Source organism: Stegodyphus dumicola, chromosome 4 (genome assembly GCF_044657685.1).
Source record: "Stegodyphus dumicola isolate Sdum_Otavi_A_Nest chromosome 4, ASM4465768v1".
Taxonomy (NCBI): domain Eukaryota; kingdom Metazoa; phylum Arthropoda; class Arachnida; order Araneae; family Eresidae; genus Stegodyphus; species Stegodyphus dumicola.
Genome location: NC_140771.1, coordinates 10222590 through 10234620, shown reverse-complemented (window position 1 = coordinate 10234620; position 12031 = coordinate 10222590). Strand labels below are relative to the sequence as shown.

The 12031-nt window shown below is 31.7% G+C and overlaps 2 protein-coding genes across 2 annotated transcripts in view; one reads left to right on the top strand and one right to left on the bottom strand.

The window, feature by feature from the left end:
* Positions 1-5764, top strand: part of LOC118187687 (SEC14-like protein 2) — a 70165-nt gene extending 64401 nt beyond the window's left edge. Inside the window, exon 14 of the mRNA XM_035357961.2 lies at positions 3294-5764. Within this exon, the coding sequence (XP_035213852.1) occupies positions 3294-3379 (86 nt within the window). The 3' untranslated portion in view covers positions 3380-5764. The remainder of the gene's footprint in view (positions 1-3293) is intronic.
* Positions 5765-5768: 4 nt separating this feature from the next.
* LOC118187691 (uncharacterized) overlaps positions 5769-12031 on the bottom strand; it is a 32844-nt gene continuing 26581 nt past the window's right edge. The window contains exon 4 of the mRNA XM_035357972.2: positions 5769-6075. Coding sequence (XP_035213863.1) covers positions 5859-6075 — 217 coding nt within the window. The 3' untranslated portion in view covers positions 5769-5858. The remainder of the gene's footprint in view (positions 6076-12031) is intronic.

Here is a 12031-nt window from a genome sequence, read left to right as displayed (position 1 = left end):
TTGGTCGACCATCCAAAGAACATTTAAAGCAAAGGACATTGAACATGGAAAAATAAGCAAAGCAGATGTTTGAGTCCCCCATAATCTGTCCGAAGAGAACAAAGCCAACCGATCCATCCCATGCAACGTATTGCTTCAACGGCACCGTACAGACCCGTTTTTTGATCATTTCATTACTGGAGACGAAAAATGGGTCCTATATGATAATCCAAAACGCAAAAGGCAGTTTTAATAGGAGTTACAAAGGGTTTACATCCCACAAAGGCGCTTCTGTGTGTTTGGTGGAGTATTCGCGGAACTGTTCAATTTGAATTGCTGAAACCTGGATAAACTGTTAATGGAGATCTTTATTGTGAACAACTGGATCGAGTGAATCAATCTTTAATCGAAAAATATCCGGCGATTGTCAATAGAAAAGGCATCATTCTACAAGAAGGCAATGCAAGACCGCACTGTGCAAGACGAACACAGGAAAAAATGAATGAATTGGGATGGGAGGTGCACCAACCATACTCGCCCGATATCGTACACTCGGATTTCCATTTATTCCGATCCCTACATTTTCTTAGTGCCAAAAAAATTGAAAATTTGAATGATGTCTAAAATGCGATCTTGAGATATTTTACTCAAAAACCAATTGATTTATATCGGTCTGGGGACTGAAAATCTGCACACTAGATGGCAAAAGGTTGTTGACAACGAGGGTGATTACATTATTGATTAAAAATAAAAACGTGTTACAAATTTATTCGTGGGAATTTAATGTAAGAAAGCGACATTACTTTCCGGTCCCCCTATTATTACGCAATCATGTGATTTTTTTAAAACTTTTTAATAACATAGGCAAATATTTTTATGCCCATAATTTTTTAATTCCCTTTGATATTATGAGTGATCTTTAGATCATTTCTTATAATTTATGTATATATTTATGTGTGTGCTTGTGCGGCGTGTGTAAAATAAAAAGCACTTAAATTAAATTTCTGTCTGTATTTCGGTCACAATTTTTTTTTTTTTTTTTTTTTTTTTTTTTTAACCTTTTTCGGACTAAAGAGACAATTTAAGCTTTTCGGAATTTCATTTCTAATTTACATTATTGATTCTCTTTATTTTACTACTCGTTTACGTTTTATGTATTTATTATTATTATTTATTTTCGAATTTTTCCCCATTTGCAGTGCTACAGTACATTCGTTTATTTATTTTACTCGTATCTACTTGCGTAAGCCTCGCGGTATACCTTCTGGAACACAATGAGTTAAAATTAGAATTAACACACACACACACAAAAAAAAAAAAAAAAAAAAAAAAAAGATTTCTAGCTTTAATTTCTAGCATACCTTTCATTCATATTCTTGCTAAATCTCCTGATCAATTACCAACGTATTTTTGTGCTTTTGTAAAGTAAAGTAAACTTTTAAAAAGCGGGTTATCCAAACGTCGACTTACAACGTCCTCAGATTTTGGAATGTTGTTCGAGAGCAATGGATAAAACACCTATTCCGATATTACAAAAGGCTTTATTATCATGGAAATTACGGTATATAAAGATAGTGAAGAATAACGATTATTAGACAGAATGCTTAAAACATAAAACTGTTAGGTAAAATATTTATGTAATTACAATATCTCTAAAAAATGTGCGAAGTCGTCTAAAAAATGTGCGAAGAGCCCCTGTACATTTTTTCTTAAAATTATTAATTTTTTACTTAATGAACCTGAATTTCAGTATCATTCAAGTGATATATATACAATATATATGTCTATATATGTGTGTGGTAAAAACAAACTTAGAAGTAATGACGAGCAGAAATCTTGATGGCGTAGAAGGAGTTGGTCCATTATGAATAGAAACTTGGAGGCGAAGGCAGATTAAATCTTCATTTTTTTATTTAAGCAAACATGTTGTGACCACAAACAATTAATGTGCCTATTCTAAAAAAGCTTACATTTTAGATGAATTTGCAGTAAGAATAAAGAAGCAGACAGATAGCAGTCCAGCCATGCCAAAGCGTAGAAAGCAAATGGGTTATGTTCAGGGTGAAGTCTTAATTCAGACTGAGTTAATTCCAGTTCTCAATGCATTTTGATTGAATAGTTAACAGTGCTATAAAATTACTATTGGCAGCTTGAGTTTTAGTTCCATTTACAGCCCCAGAATTAAAGAGTCATATGACATGGATTAATCTAAAAATGATGCAGTGCAGAAAGAAGTTACTATTTTTAGAATAGAAAAGGGAAGTTTATCTTGCTAATTTAATCTTTTACATATTCTTTATTTTTCTTACATATATGTGATGTACCAGCTTTTGTACGGAATAAATAGATTGGTGAAGAATCATAGATGTAGTCGTAGCTTAAATTATCAGACGATAATTAAAAAACAGGATCCCTTTATTATTGGTCAGGAGAAATAGCAATTACAAAAATCATATTTCCAGAGTAAATAAAAAAGAATTACTAATAACTTTTTGTATGAAGTTTACTGCATCGTTACATTAAAGAAAAGACCCCGATATTCTTTTGCGAGTCCTTTTATAGCCTCTGGAAAGGCGGAGCTTCCAAGAAATGACGTCAGCCTCGTCAGCCATTCCAGTTCGCTTTAAATATCTCCAGAACATTCTATAACTGTACGCGTAGAAAAACGCGAGAAAAACAACTTGACTACGGGGATGTGGATTTAATTCCACGTACTTTCAAATAAGAGACCGTCGCCATTAAAAATGAAAAGAACATACAGTTAGAATTTTAAGTGTATTTTTGATTATGGAATTTTATTATTACATATATATATATATTTAAATTTATCTAAATGAAGAGAGGCTTTTTCTAAATACAAGACTATTTGTACGTTTGCTATTGTAATCGGGAATTCTGCAGACAGAAAACGAAGAAATTTGTGTGTTATGAATTAAATATAGCCTATTACTCGTCCTGTTTAACTAAGGACCCCTGTAACACATATCGATATCACATGTGCTTTTTAGTTTTATGCGAAAAATAACTTCAGTAATTTGATTTATTTTTCTTATAATTATCATGCTGTTATATGTTCTAAAGATTATTTGCGAATCCATATTTAGATTTAAACATTAGCAAGTACTATTTATGCATAATTCAAATTGTTATATTGATATCAAACCCTTTAACTATTATAATGGAATCTCACAAAAGTAAATGAATTTGTACCTAAAATTTCATTTCCATTAATTACTTAAAATTTCATTTTATTTTAATATAAAAATTGTTGCAGATTATTTTAGTATTTGACAGATGATTGTATCTTTTCACAGATATCTTCAAGTTCGATAATTCACGCAGTTTGCTGACATCAATAAAACTCGACCTTTATATCCAAGTTGAGCCACCTCATTCCTGATGTATATTGTATTTTATCGTAAAAAAATTCAACTATACGTAATTTATATCCTGATATAACGCATTATTATAAGCACATGAAGATGCTTATAATTTTCTTCCATATGAAATGATTTGTGAACTGCGAAAATATTCAAGTCTTAATTTAATGTCACTTAGTAAATATTTATTTACATTATTTCATATATATTTTCAATAATTTAATATTTACTTTTACATTATACTATTGGAATATTTACCATTACGTTTCTTTGTTATTAAGTTTGTTTAGTAAAAGAACCCATCTACATGTTCTATTATCAGTCTGCAGATTAAAATAATAAATGAAAAAAATATCTATGCAGGCATAAATTCATAAATTAGCTTGGTTATTTATGTAATATTTAATAAATTATATTGTTAATTACATAAGAAAATTAATGGAAACAGATTCATTCATGTATCTAACTTAACATGTAAATAACATGTGCTTTCCCTTAACATATTCTTGCATGATACATAACTAACTATAGTTTCTTTTATTGGAAGAGCAATTCGATTTCAAAGCAATCTGAATTTTATTCATAGTTTATTTTTTATGGTTTTCTAAATACTTAGAATAGTATAAAATTTCAGAATTTGTTATGATAAATTATATCATTAATTTGAAACGTAGGAATAATGCAAACTACTTTATATGTTATGCACTTTTATTGTTATTAATGTCCTTCACTCGATAATTTTTTTGTTTTATTTATTCCTGTTAATGTAAATAGTTTAAGAGATAGATACATTTTGAATGTCTTGAAAATCCTCTGTTAAGTAAAGAAAATAAAAAACCTCATTTTAAAAACGGCATTTTCTTTAATGAAGCACAATAAAATTCAAATATTTTCATATCAAAATTATTATTTTTTTTTAATAAAACGAAAAAAAAGATTTTAAATAAATAACTAACTAAATTAAACGCCAGTAATATTTATATATATAACTAATAAATAATTGTTATTTCTGTCTAATTATAAAGCTACTATTAGCATAAAACTACATTTAAAAAGGCTTATTGTGAATATGTCGTTGCTAATTCAAATAAATAACTTGCAATAATAATATTCTGTAGTGCATGTTAATTTTTAATGAATGCAATAGAAGAAGTTGCACTTTTAAAAAAGGGCAGTACTTATTATCGTGGAAGGAAGTTTAATATAAGAAATAAATGTTACAACAAATTGTATTTCCTGAAAATATTTAACACATTGAACAACAGGACGCAGCATTATACAAAGAAAAGGAAACTTTTCCTGATATAAAAACACACAGACAGCATATTAACGCAGCTGACCATAACATTTCTAACGTTTATATTCAAAATACTGCTAGAATATTATGCATGAAATACAAAACTGAATCAAAAGGATCTTAGATTTTTATTCTTTCATAGAAATCATGCAATTATCTGCAATCCATGCAATTATCTGCAAATGCTTATAAGTGATATATCTTTAATAATAACGAAAACCTTATATACATTTATAATCTTCATATATAATTGTTGACACATCTATAGCCCAAAGCGGCGTTAGTCCAGAAAGGTTCAGACGGTGGTATAAATGTCAAAAATGGTTTGAGCCGACCTTCGTTGTTAGGTTACCAGACTCAGCAACATTTGGTTTAGGGATTTTGGCATAAAGTTTGAAGTTTTCAATTCGATGCCGACATGGTAAAAAGTCGACCAATCGGAGCAAAAGCCGGAAACCTATTGACCGGAAGAGCTGACGACACAACCACGCATGCGCAAATTTAATTTCTCTAACTGGCTACGGCTTACACCCTGTCTCACAAGCATGAACAGAAGCCCTGCATTTTATGCCTTATGCCTCTGTGACATTTATGCCACCGTCTGAAAGGAGCATTAATCTCGAAAAGCCATTTTACATCGGTTAACTATAAACGTCCATTTCAAATTGCTTCTACCAGATATTATCGCCTTATATTATAAATTTAGAGAACGTAAATAATCAAAAATGTGCATCAATGTATATATGTTTCTCTCAGTGTGATAAAACAACGGTACCTAGAACAATCAAATTTTGAATAACTTAATACTCCACCCAAATATGGGCAGCTGGAAATCAGAATTTGCTTTATTTTCTATTTTATATTTTGTAAAATCTTAAAGAATTTTTGATTAAGAAAGTCAACGATTTCAAAGCAAGCAGTAGCAATACTATATGGGAGAAAAAATTATATCTATAGCGCGAGATTGTCTATCAGAAATTTTAAAGATATGCTGTTTTTAAATGTTTTCCTGCCTGAAGGAACATTAGCCTAATGATCTCGAAACTTGTATGTGTGTGTAAATGAAAAAAATGACCCTTTGTGCTTTAATATAAAATGTGAAAGCTTTCAGATCTTTTTTGTATATTTTATTGTAAAAATTTCTACATTACAGCACGTTGCATGAAATTTCGCTACACTAAAACTTTTTTGTAACGAATTATTTACTTTTCCTCCTTTTGAACATTTTCTTCACTAGCTTCTGATACGGAAGCAGAAGTGGATTGACTACTACGTTTATCTTTCCCTTTTTTATCTTTTCCTTTTTTAAAAAGCTTATTCAAGGAAAATCTTTTTCCGGTGATTTCTTCGATCAGCTCCTCAGACTTTTTGCACTCAGAATTTGTATTTTCAGAAGTTTCTTCTTTACCCCATCGTTTCCTAAAAGTAAAAATACCATTATAATCATTCTTGGTGAAATAGATTATTTGTTTTGCTAAATTATAAAACAATAAAACTATAATTAAATTAGTTAATTAATAAAAGTAAATAATGTTAGCATTATTATTTTGAATTAAAAATTTTAAAACGAACACGCCTACATGCATTGAATAATTAAGTCATGTAAAAAAGCGATCATCACATCAATCATTTATTTAAAATTAAACTATTTATTAGAATCATGTGTTAATCTTGTTTATTCCTACATTATTTAAAAGTATCGTTCAGGGAAAACAGCGCATAGTTGTAAGCTCTCTTTTATATGTATTATATTTTTAACTGTTTAATAATTTGAATTAATTGGTCATTTATCATTTAAATGATTAATTTAAAATACTCATGATTTGATCAATCATTTAAAATTACTAAATCACGTTTCTCATGCTTCGAATATCAAGCTAAATTTTTGTGGCTATATTGTTCCTGTTCTATTATTATTATTATTATTAATCATGTTTCGTAAACAATATTCTATGAATTTTAGACTATTTTACCCCTCATTATATTTTGCATAAGTAAGAATCCGATGCGGACACCGCTTAACTTCTTTGTACAGAATATTAATTATGCTCATTTTGTTGCTGCATTTCATTTAAATTTATTTCCTCGAATTTTATTAGAGACATATTTCTCATTCAATTAATTCAGTTCTCACTTCGTGGCAAGGCAAAAAGGCATTAAACCTCAAAATATCTTCATTAAAAACTGAAAAATACAAAAAAACGTAAAACACCAAATACAGTTAAGACATTTTTTTTTAGAATTAAAATTAGAGTTTCTACGTAAAAACAAGCAATTCGGCCAGCAGGCAAGAAGGCATATTTTTCGGTGCATAAAACTAAAAGTTTTGTTTTGGTCCTACTCGGCAAAAAGACACTGAAGGTGCAGAAAGACTTAATTCACTATTCTGCTAAGTTTCAAATGTAAACAAATATGGCTGCTGTAGTGAAAAAAAAGGCTTCGTCATACTTGAATAACTTTTAAATTGCTTGTAATTCTACAACTATTGCATGCAGATTAACTAAAGAACTAAAACCCTCAACCGGAAGATAAGAACAACATAATTCAATCATTTTGAAAGCACGAAATGCACAATTTACCAAGATATAAGAATAAAATAACTGAGCTCACGGAGCGGAGTGACAGAGTGGGTACATATATATGTTACTGTAAAAGCAGGAAGTCTGGTAAATCCTATATTTTTACCGGTAAAACCTAGCTTTTACTAAAATGGTTTGGTAAAAGTCCGAATTATGCTTTAATATGACTCCATTTCTGACTTCCACCAAGCCTTTGCGGTAAAACCTAGGAGTTCCCAACGCCTTCCGGTTAAAGCCCGAAACGAGGGATTACTTAATGATACGATTTTCTATTCACAGATATAGTGTATACAGTATGTACTAAAAAACGTTAAAACACACTTTTTAATTGGTAACACAAATTGTAAAAGTGATCTAACTAAGGTATGATTTAAGATAATGTCGATGAAACTGTCTTACAATTATTTTTCAGAGTTACAAGAAATAAAAATAAAAAAATGCAATATTTATACCATTTCACAAATAAGATCCCTTGTGAAAAGCTGAACTAATGCACAATTTTCTCGATAACTACTGAAGAGATTTCAATAATTTAAAAAAAATAATTTTGACAATAGTTAAAAGAATAAAATTGATAGCTCAAAAAATTAATAAAAATTATGAAATTTAAAAAATACGAAAAATGTTGTATGTTTTTCTTTAATACATCTAACACTTCTTACTATCTGTTACAACAAGGTTGAGTGTTATGGCATTATAAATTTAAAAGTAGCTCAGCTTTTGTAGTAACTACTTTGAACAGTTGCATTTTCTGAGTCCTTGTCCCCCAATTATAGAAAGTTTTTTTTATTACTTCATGTACTCTTATTTCTCCCATACCAAATTCGTCAGAGTTAAAAATGTTTTCTTTGCAAAAGGTAACCTGGTTGCTTGTGTACAACGAATTTAATTTACCAAGGTTAGTACAAAGAACATAAACCTCATCATTTTTAGCCTCTGTAACAATGGCTATTACTGATTTTAAATTCATTTTTCGATCTATCAATATCAGGTACTTTTATTTTAACATTTTATCCTAGACTAGGTTTCGAAAAGTTTTTAGTAGACGCAATGTTCATCTTCTTTGTCTTGATACACAAGTCCTTCCTTAGCTGTCTTTTAAAACATTTTGAACTTTGATTATAATCGCACCCATTGTGTGAGAGCATATATCTATTTCTATTATTTTTTTTTAAAATTTGAACTTCAGTATCTACTTGCATCGTTAAGCATGATTCTTTTTAGTCCGAAGGGGCTTTGTCCCTGAAGGACAATTGTTTTCGTTTTGCGAAATTGCGTTGTATCACTATAAACGGCGAATCACTTTTCAAACTGTTGCCACCAAATGTTAGAGTCCAGCATTATATTTCAAGAAATTAAATAATGAAAAATCTGCATAAAAATATGTATATTTCTCTCATTGTGATAAAACAACGGTACCTAGAACCATCGAATTTTGAATGACATAATCCTCCTACGAATATGGGCATGTGGAAGACCAAATTTCAAATTTAGAATTTGTTTTATTATCGATTTCATATTTTGTAAAACTTTAACGACTTTTTGAGTAACAAACTCTAGCGATTTGAAAGCGAGTATTGGCAACACTCTACGGGAGGAAAAAATCTTTTTATCTCCCGCGCGCGGATTGGAAATTCTAAAGATATGCCCATTTTAAAATTATATTGCGACATTGTTATTGAACTGAATTTTATGGTTTAAGTGCAAAGAACATGATATTTAATAAATAAAGGTAGCACATTAAACGTTAAAAAAACGCCCCTTTTGACGTAATTTAAAACCTGAAACATTTTTTTTTAACATCTATTATTATTATTATCTTGCGATTCGAAATCAACTGTTCATTCGAGATTAGTGCCTTCATCTTCTATATTAACCATGCATTCATTACTAATATTTACAATTTTTTAAGTCCTCTTCAGTGGCCATGTTACTAATTAAATTACGTGGAAAAACTGAGCAACTTCATAGGACAGCCAAACATAGCTTTGTAAAGTGAAAATTTAATTTCCTTATGCTTTTGCTTTATTTTTCATTACTTGAACAAATTTTAGTCCTCTCGACCCCATTTATATCTTATTTGTTTCCATCCATGTTAACATATTCTCAACGTCTTCGTTCGCCCGTCCTACAGAGCCTTGACTGACTGTGCCTTGGCTTACTGACTGTGCCTTGGCTGACTGACTGTGCCTTGGCTTACCGTGAACTATTTTTATATCACTCCACATTTTGCATAAACCAGGGTTTCTTAAACTTTTTTCAGTCGCGATCCCTTTTTATCACTGAGATTCTTTCGCGACCCCCAAGACCCATAATATTTACAAAAATTTTGTGGAACCCCATAAGCATTGCGCAAATCCGACACACGTGTGCGTGAAACTGTCAATTTCTTCACTTTTGACTGTAATATACTATTGCAATTTTAGGCCATTACTTTTACTTTCTAATTTTAAGACATAGAACAATGTGAAAATTTTTAATAAGTAACAGACGAAATGACAGCGGCACGTGCAAAGCAAGTAAAATGAACGTTTCTATTATGTAAAGAATGTGTCGAAACGTTTTCCTTTTTGTCTGTACTGTCTTATCTTTATGTATTTTAAGATACGTTGTGTAAAACTATTTGGTAATTGTAAAATTATTACAATAAGTTGTAGAGACATTAGGAATTTTTGAAAGCCGAAGAGATGAAAAATGAGCAACCGCCTTCGCCAGGAATCGAACCACGGACCTCTGGAATACCGGCCCTGCGTGCAGAGCCACTACACGACGAAGGCACGCTAGGAAGGCGGGAGAAATACCTCATATATTCCCCCCCTTTTAAAGGGCAACTGGTGTTTTTAGGGGAACCAATCGCCAAATCCTGGGTGTGGAAAGTCATCCTCCACAACCATTTTAGTTCGGGCGCCACTGTAGAGACATTAGGATTTTTGGAAGCAGAAGAGATGAAAAATTAGCCATGCCTTCGCCGGGAATCGAACCACGGACCTCTGAAATACCGGCTCAGTGTGCTGACCACTACACCACGAAGGCGAGAGAAATATCTTTTAAAGTTAAAAAAATATCAAAACTGCTAAATTTTTTGGCGACCCCCCCCCCTGCTGCAGGTCACTCTGCCCCCCGGTGGTCGCGACCCACAGTTGGAGAAACGCTGGCATAAATAGTTAGGTTGCAAAATTCGCTCCCATTGTCGTAATGGAGAACGTTCCAGGCTCCAAAAACTTCTTAAAATATCCATAAGGTTTTATCAACAGATGGCGCCACTAGCTTAGTTTCTGTCCAGGTTTTCTTATCTTATCTAATCATTAAAATCTATCTCGTTCATTTGCGCTTTCGCAGCTGAGGATGGTGGTTCGGTAAAATCATCGAAACTAGTCTTGTGAAAATTTGAAAATATAACGCTGATTTTTGTTGTTTGATTTCTGATTTAGTATCCGTAAGGTTTAATGTTCCAAATTAGAATTTACAGCTAAATGTGTGGAACCTTGAGAACTGGTAAGGGAATAATCGCTTTAGTTCAGTAGACAGAGACTAGAACTCAGTAAGGGTTAAATACCCTTTATTTCTCAAAATAAATATTTAACAGTTGACTCCTTCTCGGAGTTTACAGCAAAGCCTCCACTTGGGCTAGAACTCATGAATACTAAGAAATAAAACTTAACTAAAAAGATATAGCCGAAGCTATCAAAGTTCTACAAGTGTTGGCCCCTTAATGCTAAGTAAACGGCGAATCTATCAAAAGCCTAAAGTACGGCCGAGCGTAAAAAGGCAAACGCGCGCTGGTCATAATCTCTGGCTCTCTAACGAAGATTCAGTAGTAGAATTAGTAGAACTTCAATTTTAAATACTTTGTCCTCTTTCATTTGCATTTATTTAACCACGATTCTGAAAAAAAAAACGTTCTGGCAGAAAATTGTAAGCTTAAATTAAGAGAGACAGGACAGAAGCTTTAAATAAAAATATCTGTTAGCAAATTAGGATAAACCTTACTAGGTGATATGTTACTTCATCAGCTCTTTTACTGTACAGACTTCGGAGTAAGACGAATTTTGTAAGATGATCTTTAGACATTAAAATGAATTTCGTATCACGATCAGGATGGGACTGCATTTCTATTAGGTGGACTTGGCATCGAGAATTCATTTTGCTATGCATACTGGTTTGATAACAGTCCACCTATTTTACAGTTTTTCGCTTTTTCTGACATGGTTCACAACGATAGATTCTACTATTACATTCTTGTACTTGAGATTCAGTTCCTTAATCATACGGGTTCTTCTACTATGGCCAACGAGCGTTGCGTATGATGCTGAAGATTTTATCAATTGGTAACGTAACGCAGGATTTCTGATTTTTCCACAAATAGTGGTGCTATAAGTTTGTCCTCTCCTCCAATGTTTAGAGTTTCAACCTTCTGTAATGAGCTGATTGTTTTTGCTTCACAAATTTTGCTTCTTTAACTTCATTTATTAAAGAAGTGTATTTCTCATTTGTTAAATAAAAGCTGCTATTGTGCTTATTTTTGACATATTCAGACAAAATGTCGTAAACTTTTTCTGCATAACATTACTCATTTCCTTTCAGCAAAACAAAAAGGACAAAATATGTTGAAAATGTAAACAAACTGCTTCTGTTTTAGATCGTAGCCACTTACTTTGTTTGAATTTGCTTCAAGCTAGACTGCAAATGGCCCAAATAAGAAGAAGCAGGAATACAAAAGTGACGTGACGGAGTTTGCATGCTCAGGTTTATTCAGAGTCAACTTAAACCCCTTCTTTCAGGGTTTTAACGGAAGG